The sequence below is a fragment of the Sinocyclocheilus grahami genome, unplaced genomic scaffold (genome assembly GCF_001515645.1).
Source record: "Sinocyclocheilus grahami isolate Dianchi unplaced genomic scaffold, SAMN03320097.WGS_v1.1 scaffold747.1, whole genome shotgun sequence".
Taxonomy (NCBI): domain Eukaryota; kingdom Metazoa; phylum Chordata; class Actinopteri; order Cypriniformes; family Cyprinidae; genus Sinocyclocheilus; species Sinocyclocheilus grahami.
This window is the reverse complement of record NW_015505926.1, coordinates 1293490-1304552: the sequence shown is the minus strand read 5'-3', so window position 1 is coordinate 1304552 and position 11063 is coordinate 1293490. Positions and strand designations below refer to the sequence as shown.

At 36.4% G+C, this 11063-nt stretch overlaps 2 protein-coding genes across 3 annotated transcripts in view; both read right to left on the bottom strand.

The window, feature by feature from the left end:
• LOC107560939 (emerin-like) lies at window positions 1-5066 on the bottom strand. Of its 2 annotated transcripts, none has more exons than XM_016245246.1 (8): window positions 4785-5066; window positions 4112-4195; window positions 3780-3875; window positions 3669-3703; window positions 3556-3590; window positions 3013-3054; window positions 2866-2922; window positions 1-1016 (listed from the first exon to the last, which is right to left on the bottom strand). In XM_016245246.1, the coding sequence occupies exons 2-8, from the start codon at window positions 4191-4193 to the stop codon at window positions 791-793; spliced, it is 573 nt and encodes a 190-aa protein (XP_016100732.1). In that variant the 5' UTR covers window positions 4194-4195; window positions 4785-5066; the 3' UTR covers window positions 1-790. The 2 variants fall into 2 exon arrangements, with proteins under 2 accessions (XP_016100732.1, XP_016100733.1); XM_016245247.1 differs by lacking the exon at window positions 4785-5066 and adding an exon at window positions 4412-4762.
• Window positions 5067-7990: 2924 nt separating this feature from the next.
• The window catches only part of LOC107560941 (filamin-A-like), a 35200-nt gene continuing 32127 nt past the window's right edge, over window positions 7991-11063 (bottom strand). The window contains 4 exon segments of the mRNA XM_016245248.1: window positions 7991-9109; window positions 9219-9422; window positions 9611-9829; window positions 9926-10102. Coding sequence (XP_016100734.1) covers window positions 8925-9109; window positions 9219-9422; window positions 9611-9829; window positions 9926-10102 — 785 coding nt within the window. The 3' untranslated portion in view covers window positions 7991-8924.

Genomic DNA, 11063 nt, shown 5'->3' with positions numbered 1-11063 from the left:
TTATCTAGTAATTCTTATAACAATGCTATTCACACATTGTATGTGTGGCTTAGGTTGTCAAAAAAAAATAATACTTTTGGCGACTATATATATATAAAATAAAAAAGGCATATTGGTAGTGTTTACATGTCAGGGACAAGTAGCAAGATGAAAGTAATGAATGAAATTTGTTTAGTAAAAAAATTATACAATTTATACCCTTAATCATTTTCCATAATAGTAATAAGGCACTTAAAGCTTATTATATTGTGAATCTAGTCTTGGCTGAAGGGGTTGTTGCATTGTGCCTAACAATAGCCTTTAGCTGTAACTATTACTCACAAACTAGCACAAGCTTGTGTACACAAGCTTAAGTCTTTTCAGTTTTCAATTCAGCACCTTGGAATTTATTTAAAAAAGGGGTTAACACTGAAAACAGAAAATTGTAACAGAATGTCACAAACACCAGCCCTAAATACACGGCCACAGCAAAAGGATTTTACATACAATTCATGAGAAAATAAGTTTTAAAGACACTTGAATGCCCCAATGATAAAAAAAAAAATCTGAATTTTCTTCATGTGGATAGTCTTCCACATCTGTATCTGTTTGATTACAAAAATGCACAAAGCAAGTATTTGGTTAAAACTTTACGCAAGTTTATGGTTGTACGACAACTGGTACTAAACCTCACAATCTGTACTCAAACAGAATATTACTTGCTCTTATTCCAGGCAATATTTTTGGTTGTTCTTGTACTGAATCAGTTTAGTTTGGGGCTAATGAACATTTAAAACATCTCACTGTTCCTCTACTGAATGCTTTTAAGGGGGATCTCCTCTGCAGGCTCCATACACGTGTACACATAATAAAGAGAAACAGCAATGATAAGAAACAGCAAGACACAAAGCCAGCCCGGCACACCTCCAGATTTGCTGGTCTCTGGACTGGACTGACCACGCTGCATGGATGTGGAGACTGACGGGCCTGGCCGAGAAGAACTCTGATAGGATGAGCGAGCTGGGCTGATAATGGGCCTTCAAAATAGATAGGAAGGACATTTCATTTATTTTCCAGGGTTTCTGCAGGATTTTTATGCTCAAATTTAAGACTTTTTAAGACCTGCACAAATAAAATGAATACCATATGAGCAGGGTAGGGCAATGTAGTACCATATTAAACTGTAAAATTACTGTAAAAAGCATAATTTACAGTTCAGATACAAGTTTTCACAAAAACAAAAGTTTTATAAAATTATCAACTTTACATTTCAGCCTTTAAACCATTGTTAAGAAAATGGATGAGTCAAAAGCATTATTATATTAATTTAAACAATTATCATCAATAAATTATATCAAATAAATAACAAATTAGGGGTGAGCGATATTGACAAAAAATGATATCTCGATAATATTCTGGGATTTTATTGATAACGATAATTAGACAATATTTTGCTGAGTGTGTTATTGTGCTGATATCTTAAGGACTGCCGTGGACAGCTGACCCCTGACTCATATTCTGTGTGGTCTGTTCACAGCAGTAATAGAAATTAATAATTTCCAAAAAGTTTTATGGGCATTTTTACCTTTAAGTCATTTTTTCTAAAAGTGTTCTTGCATTTGGTTTGTTACCAAGCAACGTAAGAGGGACATTAAATACTTTAACCTGCAGTTACAAATGCATGAATAATGTTTTGATATTTTAAACATAAAACATTGAAAACTGATGTTTGAAATTACTTAAAAAATGAAAAGGTACCTAAATGTGAAATTAAGACCGCCAGTAGGTGGCAGCAAGTCACTGTTAATAAGTGAGTCATTGCGATTGAACCGAATCTTTTAAACGGGTGATTCATTCAGGAACGAAACAGCTTCCTGTTGCTCAGAGATGCAAAACAGTGCTGTGGCTGTGTTTGAAATGATTTTTGTTGGAGAAATAGAGCAAAAACAGGAAATATGGTGTCTTAAACGTAAGTCTCTTAATATTAACTACTTGTTTATTGAACTGTTGTATAAAATAAATTATCACATTTGTAATCATGTTTACTTTTGGAGAAAAAAACGGCACTCTTCGTGTGATATTGACTATATGAAATGATATACATTTTCTGCCCCATATCTTAAATTATGTGATAATTCTACATGCATTTTAACAGACTGATTCATGCAGTGAAAAAACGCACTCTAAATGCACACGCACACTAGTCTAACCTACTAGACTTCATCACCTAATGTATGCGTGAACTCTGTAGGTGTGTTTTGTGTTTGCTTTTCGCGATATACTCGATAATATCAAATCGCACATTGTTAAAACAACAATTACGATATTATCGCAGACCATACATATCGCACACCCCTATGTTTCGATTTTTATAATGCATTGTCTTCTTATCGATCCACCAGTTCACATTCAAAGCTCTGCGTGTTTGCAGGGTAAAAACACGGGTCGATTTTCGCATTGGTCTGAACTCTGAACAAAACATCAGTTTTATTGAAAATGCTCCTTCATTCTGACAGCAGGTGGAGCGTTTGGTAGAAATATAACTGTTTTTACCTGTAACGGCAGAACACAAAGCAGTGCAGCACTGGACTTTGAACGTGCAGCGCTCATGTTTATTTAATGAAATCATAGCCTTTTGAAGTTTAATCGTCACATTCAGGCATATCGCAATTCTGGTCTTTCCATCCCCAAATTTAAGACCTATTGAAATCATAATTAAGACTTTCTTGTACAATTTAAGACTTTTTAAGACCCTGCGGAAACCCTGTTTTCAAGTGAGGTTATTACATTACAGTATTATACACACATTGTAGTAACATATTTTAGGAGAAGATGAAAATAAGAAGAAAAACAATATTAATATTGTTTGTTCAAACAAAAACTCACTCATTGTTATAGCCTATGTCTTCATCTCTGTAATCAGTCAGCTTTGACCTCCGTATGCTGTGGAGAGATGCCATATATCCAGTTATCAGTTAGGTGGAAACCTAAGTAAGCTAAAAAATGAGATGAAAAAGGAACAATGAATCTCACTCATGGGCAAAATCGGCACCGGTGACCTTTGACCTCCTTGTGCTGGGGAGAGATCACACATATACGATTACTGTAAGCATATAAGTATATTTGTGAACTCAGCTAGACGTTTTGATAGATGTTATGATTTCAGATTACTGCTTACCATCAGGGTTTCTGCGGGTTTATTTTCTGTGTATGTTCCGTGTCAAAATGTTGTATAACTTCAAAGTTTGAAAATACAACTTCCATTCATTTTACAAAAACAGAATATGGAAAAAGTTTTCATATCCTTTTGACAGATACTGTATTTCTTCTTGCTTTAAGCATAAACCCACTTAATTTTGTTCCGTTTCTCAAGACTTTGATGTGTCCTGATTTATCCTGATTATTTATTTTTTTGCAATGCATGCAAAATTTCATACCATGCTTTTATGAATTTAAGACTTTCTGCTCTGATTCAAGACCTTTTTAATGCCTTAAATTGTGGATGGGCAAATTAAGACTTTTTAAGGCCTGCAGAAACCCCTTAGCATGGTCAAGAAAATGAAATAAGCTACTTACACATCACCAGATCCATCGTATATACTCAGTTGTGGCTGCCGAATTTGAAAAATGGCTTAATAATAATAGTAATAGAGCAGTTATCCTTCAAGTTAAGTTCAGTTTTTACTTACGGGCTGATGATAGCTAATATATTCCACTTCCTCCTCTATGAAAACAAAAGCAAATTTTACAAGTGTAATTCTACACCTTAAATATGGGGAATGTCAAAGGAGAAGCCTTACGTTCTTCTCGGTAGTATGTCTTATCAGACGAGGAAGGCTTCGCTTTTTTGGTCATTGCTTCATTCAGTTTCTTTTCATAGAGCTTCCGTGTGGATTCTGCAAAAACAAGACCGCCACCAAATCACAGCACAACTTGCCACAGAATCATTGACAAAAAACATGCTCTAACACGCTTTGCTGAGCTAGTGTTACATTTAATGAATAAAAAAATAAAATGCAAAGTTTTTAATAAAAATGTTTCCTTCTTACATCATTTTTTATATTTATATTATTTTTTTATGACTACCATGTTACAACTTACTCTAAAAGACTAAAGGCTTGTTATCACATACCTACTATGGGTCCATGTTTAATGCCATATTCATCCAGCAGCTGACTGATCTCTTTATCAGACTTTCCACTTAATGAGGACATATCTGCAACAACAGGATTTATGTGAAGGTTTTAGATTTAAAACTGATGACTCATAATAATGTTGTAGCATGTAGGTAACTAGTAGGCCTACTGGTTGACTGAGAAACGTAACGTAAAACAAGATTATTTTATCTCTAAAGAGAGTCTGAAAGAACAAAAACAATCTCTCATAGAGAGATGCAACAACCAGCACTGCACACGAATAAACGTAACGTTACTTCAGTGTCAGACTGCTATAACATCTGGGGCTGAATGTCACACATGTGCAGCCTGCAACAGCTGTAAACTTTGTGAGGTAAAGCTACTCTGGACAAAAGACACGTCCTAAGCAAAGATCAAGCGAACATGGCATCTTCTGTCAAGGCATTCGGGAGAAAAGGACCACAAACGCGTTTTCAGGCGAACAAACGGTCAGAGAAAGGGATTTCTTAGATCGAGCTAACGTTAGCAAGTTCAACAGCGCATTTAGCACGACTTAGTTAGGATAGAAGAGTGAGCAATAGTAATGCAATAGCAATAGTTTCGAGTATTTTGTCGCCTAAATATACATTATTTATGTTTAAAAATAGAAAATGGTCATAATTGAATTACCTTAAACGATCCCCGGACGTTAAAGGCGCTTTCCTGAGCTGGGCGTGTCGCGTCGCGTCGCGTCGCGCTCGCGCTGGAGGAGGAGACACGCATGACGCATCACTTCGCCTCGCAGGGACTAGTGTTCAAAGCGTCGAGCCTTTTTTTTTTTTTTGCAATTATTTTTTATTCATTTTTTTATTTTATTTAACTCACTGAAAGCAAAATGTTGTGCGAAATCGGCGCCGTTTACAACAACATAGCTTACTGTTGTCTATATGTTTTAATGTATAAAGACCCAAATACAATTTGAAGAAAAGCAAGAAATATGTTGTAAAAAAAATAATAATACAAATATTTTGTTTTTCTTTTAGGCAGCAAAGGCCCCATTCAGCTGATCAAAATTGACAGAAAATACTTTTACATTGTTACAAAAGATTTCCATTTCAAATACATAGTTTTTTTTTTCTTTCTTCTATTCATCAAAGAATTGTGAAAAATACGTATCAAAGTTTCCACAAAAATATTAAGTGGCAGAACTTCAACACTGATAATATTTTTTTTTCCGAATGCCAAATCATAAAACTTGAATCATATATTATCATACAGGCTATCATTAGAATGATTTCTGAAGCATCACGTGACACTGAAGACTGGTGTAATGGCTGATGAAAATTCAACTTGGCCATCACAGGATTAAATTAAATACCTTTTAAAATATAATACAATATTTAAAAAAAAATACAATTGTATTAATATTTCACAATATTATTTTTTACAGTATTTTGATCAAATAAAAGCAGCCATAATGAGAATAAGAAACTTCTTTCAAAAACGTTTTTAAAAAAAACGTACCCACCCCAAACTTTTGAACGGTACTGTAAATGTAACTACTGAATCCTAGAACATGTATTATTTGGAAAATATTTATTTTATAAATATAAATTAGGGTCCTTTTTGAAGCTTGAACTCTTCAGTCCAATCATTGCAATTTCATTAAAAAAATAAAATAAAACAATAGTCGACATTTTACGGAAAATAAATAAATACTGGCTCAAAACGACACGAGTGTGATTAGAAATGAAGGCTATAATTTTGGGGTGAACAGTCCCGACGTGCAGTGCACAAAAATATAATACAATATTTAAAAAAAAATACAATTGTATTAATATTTCACAATATTATTTTTTACAGTATTTTGATCAAATAAAAGCAGCCATAATGAGAATAAGAAACTTCTTTCAAAAACGTTTTTAAAAAAAACGTACCCACCCCAAACTTTTGAACGGTACAGTAAATGTAACTGTACTGAATCCTAGAACATGTATTATTTGGAAAATATTTATTTTATAAATAAATATAAATTAGGGTCCTTTTTGAAGCTTGAACTCTTCAGTCCAATCATTGCAATTTCATTAAAAAAATAAAATAAAACAATAGTCGACATTTTACGGAAAAGAAATAAATACTGGCTCAGAACGACACGAGTGTGATTAGAAATGAAGGCTATAATTTTGGGGTGAACAGTCCCGACGTGCAGTGCACTTTTCTACCGCTGTGGGGCGACTGATGGAGGACTTTTTTTTCAGACGTTTTCAAAGGTAGGAGAAAACCCAAACTGTTTGTTTTCGCGTTGTCATGGACAGACAGCTGTAACGTGATTCACTGTCACGCGAAGCTCTTTCCTTTTATACTAACTAAATCGCCGAAGCTACCTGTGATACCGGTGTAAATTACTTTTGGTGTGGAAAAAGCCAGTCAAATCATATTTATAACAGGGGCCTGCACAAACCAACAGATCCAGGGCCCTGGAAAACATAGTTCTGACACTGGACCTGTCATACCTTATATGGACAGAGTACAGCTGTTTATGGACAGGATCTTGATTGTCTTGACTCTGCTGCATGCCAGCCTTGGGCGTCAACCTGATTTAGAATTACTCAAAAGATTTCATCAGGAGCCACAACGGATTTGATAAATCAGTAACTAAGCAATTACAGTAGTGGTTTTACTTTTTGTGCCAGTGTAGGTGTCTTTTAGTAGTATATTTAGTTTATTTTTTTACATTGACCGAAACCGTTGTTGTAATTAATTTTACTTCCCAATGTGGCTTGTATCCGAGTGAAACGGCTTCTTGAACAAGGAAAAAACTAAAAAGATTTGCATGGCTAAATCATTTAAAAGATTTCATAAAAGAACTGGCAATTTTGATTTCATGGTGACTAAGGTAATCTTGAATGTTCTCAATTTTCCTTCAAAACTCTACAATATTTGAGGTTTAAATATGCTTAATACTAGCTCAAAGGTCTCCAGACGTTTTGCACACATTACAGAATCCGATCACTAAATTTCAATATACAATTCCCTTAAATGCATAACCCATATTCAAATTTAACCATGAAAACATTCATGAAAAATGGATAAACTCCAAAAAGAGTTCAAAATCACAGATACACAAGAAAATGAAAACAGTTACACGTTGGTTGACAGAAAAATAGTTAAGACATCTTTATTGTGTATCAAAATACTTTGTCAAAATGTCAACTTTAATTTTTTTTTTAGACAACTAATTAATTTTTTTAATACCTTATATGGACAGAGTACAGCTGTTTATGGACAGGATCTTGATTGTCTTGACTCTGCTGCATGCCAGCCTTGGGCGTCAACCTGATTTAGAATTACTCAAAAGATTTCATCAGGAGCCACAACGGATTTGATAAATCAGTAACTAAGCAATTACAGTAGTGGTTTTACTTTTTGTGCCAGTGTAGGTGTCTTTTAGTAGTATATTTAGTTTATTTTTTTACATTGACCGAAACCGTTGTTGTAATTAATTTTACTTCCCAATGTGGCTTGTATCCGAGTGAAACGGCTTCTTGAACAAGGAAAAAACTAAAAAGATTTGCATGGCTAAATCATTCAAAAGATTTCATAAAAGAACTGGCAATTTTGATTTCATGGTGACTAAGGTAATCTTGAATGTTCTCAATTTTCCTTCAAAACTCTACAATATTTGAGGTTTAAATATGCTTAATACTAGCTCAAAGGTCTCCAGACGTTTTGCACACATTACAGAATCCGATCACTAAATTTCAATATACAGTTCCCTTAAATGCATAACCCATATTCAAATTTAACCATGAAAACACATTCATGAAAAATGGATAAACTCCAAAAAGAGTTCAAAATCACAGATACACAAGAAAATGAAAACAGTTACACGTTGGTTGACAGAAAAATAGTTAAGACATCTTTATTGTGTATCAAAATACTTTGTCAAAATGTCAACTTTAATTTTTTTTTTAGACAACTAATTAATTTTTTTAAATTCTGGAATACTGATTATACATTGACATTGGAGCACAAAGGGCTAAAGAGCTAACAAAGTGAGCGCAAATAAGTGACGTTTTGCCAGTTGTTACAACTTCCAAGTGTGTTTTACATAACCAACAATAAACTCAAGCAGTATGCATCAAAAATCTCCCTTTTGTTACACCTTCAGCCTCATCTTTATTCTGCCATGTAACTTCCCTTTGATTGCTAAATCACTTGGCACACAATCCTGGTTTTAAATGGCACCCAAATGACATTTTCAAAAATGTCTTCATGGTCAAACGGAAGCAACATGCAGCTCTGCAGACTGAAAAATATTCAAAACGCTCAAGACAGAAGGTCAGACCCACAGAGCTTCGGCACCAGTGTTAATTCAGTCTACGTGACAGTCTATGTTTAAGTGCCTCTTCACCCAATGGTAAGTATAATGAAAAATTTGTGTTAAACAAGCGGCTGAATCACATCTGTATTTCTCCCGCTACTAGCAATGGTTACTCTGTACAGTTATGACTGGAACATCAGTCTCCTAAACCAGGCAAAACATACTAGCAGCTACTCTGTGTTAGAGACTAGATCAGCAACAAACCAAACACGGAGCAAAAGCCACCAGGACCCTCTGATTTAAAGGATTACTGAACGCAGCAAATGTAACAGGATCCAAAAATGACTGGCATACAGTGACAAAATGCTTCTTTGAAATCCCTCTCTTGCTTGAAAGCTGAATAGTGGTGCAGGAAGATACAGGATGAGAGGATCATACAAAGGAAGAAGGACAAGAGAGTTTTCAGTGTTCCTGTATTTGATGCTGGAGGTTTTGGTGGAGGGCAGTTAGACAGTGATGTGATACGGGCTCCCGGGGATGTGCTCGTCGCCCCATTTCACCACCAGGATGTACTCTCCTTTCTCCTTCAGCTGGTAGGACACATTATACAGACGGTTACCCAAGTGTTTCACCAAGATCTCCTCGCAGGGCACTTTGGGTCCGTCCACTCCAACCAGGAGCATGTTCCTCCCTGTGGAGATTGATGGAAATATAGTGTCAAATGCTCGCAATTAACAGGAAACAGGACTGAATGGCCAATTGTTCAGTTTCAAAGTAATCAATTTCTAGATAATTCATACCTGCTTTACTACAGTCCACACTGAAAGTGTTCTTCTGTCCTATGAAGCCCTTGTTGAGTCCAAGACCCTTGGCAACTACACGGCTGGCGTCGGAGCTGCCCCAGCCCGGCGCTGCCTGCTGGCTGGTCGTCACACTGCGGGTCACAGGGTCAACTAGTACGGATGAAGTCTCGTGCATGCTGTGGCTATTGACCAATCGGGAGCCTGCAAAAGACACATTTGACATTACACACGATAACAGTTTCTGTCCACCACAAACTAGACACCATGATAAAACATTGAATTGGACAAAAACAACAAGTTCTAGTAGTTATAATTCATAAATTTTTTTCAATATACCAAGATAAACCATGGTATGTAACTGAACCTAAAGCTTTTTTTCCCCCCCATACCTGTAATTTTAGCTTTGAATGGGCTGCCAACAATATGGTATGGTCCACCGTATTTGATAGAAATTAGGTAGTTTCCAGGTGCCATAGGTGTGTAGGTGACCTTGTAGCCCTCTGGGCATTCCTGACAGTCCATCTTCACCTTGGAAGGCCCATCGATGGTCACTGCCAAAGCTCCTGGGCCAGCTGAACTTGTGTTCACAATGAACTCACATGGAGATCCTGAGAAGGTGGTGGTGTACGGTCAGTTTAGTTCAGCTGCACACTTTGACAACTATAAAAGATTACACTATACATGATATCTAAAGTGCATTGTACCAGTGGTGCCTCCTTCCAGACCAGCTCCATAAGCAGACACCATTCCTGGGTCTCCAGCCTGGCCAGTTTCACCAACACGGATCTTGAAGGGGCTTCCAGGGATGTGAGAACCATTGAATTTCACATCTATCAGGTACAGGCCATTCTCCCTGGGGATGAATCTCACAGCATACTTATCTGTGAGGAAAGGCGGCAAGAGGAAAGCAGATGGTAATACAAGTAACAACATTTAAGTCCTTTTTGAAGCCGTTAATCTTTCTTCTGGATGCTTCATTTCCAAAAAATATGTAAATGCCTCAATAGGTTTCATTTTGAAGTGCAAGCATACAATGCAAAACACAGTCAAACCTTTAACCCATCATTACCTTCATCGATCTCTGTAACACAGCACTCTTCAAGTGCTCCGGATGGGCTGTGAACTTTGGCATCGATGACTCCCTTCGCCCCATTTAGGCTCACAGCAAAAGAGGCCGGCTGGTTCACCTTTAATCCGGACTCCTGCATTAACACAACACTGCCACACTCAACCAAGCATCAAAAACTGCGTAAAAGTCTGACACTACAAACATGTAACAGGCCCTCGTCTAATATGACACACTACATCTCTTACCTTCAGGCTAACAGGGTTAAAGAGAGAGGCTTTGAGAGACCAAGAAATGAAAACCCTCCACCCCCAGCAATACAAAAAAGGAAATAGTTCAAAGTAAAAAACAGAAAGACAAACAAGCCTCTTTTGCCCTCTTTAACCCTTTAGCCAATAATTTCCAGCCATGTTGGTGGTAGGGCTGTTGGGAGCCTTTAGGACAAGGCACGAGAATTACAAACAGTCCTTCAATATCCCAGAAACCCCAGTGCAGCCCGTGAACACAGCAGCAACTGATAACTGGGGCCTTTTTGGTGTGATGTGTATGCAATATTTTGACTTCATTTATCAATAGTTGAAGTAAAAGATTTACTCATTACGCAGTTATCAAAAGTGTGCATGTATGTGAGATCATGTGTAGTGCTGTATGACATTTACCTCTCCTTTCCTGTATTTGAGATAGTACCATGACATGAAGCCAAGTTTGATTTGTTTAATGTGAGGTAATGTTTTCACTGTCATTTTTAGTTCCAGAACTAAATGTACGGTACTAAA

Excerpts from the sequence above, each read along its gene's own strand:
- LOC107560939 (XM_016245246.1), bottom strand. The coding sequence starts at position 4,193 with ATGTCCTCATTAAGTGGAAAGTCTGATAAAGAGATCAGTCAGCTGCTG. Across the intron at positions 3,055-3,555 it reads TACGATGGATCTGGTGATGT|CACAAGGAGGTCAAAGGTCA; the intron begins GTAAGTAGCTTA and ends ATCTCTCCCCAG. Across the intron at positions 2,923-3,012 it reads GGTGCCGATTTTGCCCATGA|CATACGGAGGTCAAAGCTGA; the intron begins GTGAGATTCATT and ends ATCTCTCCACAG.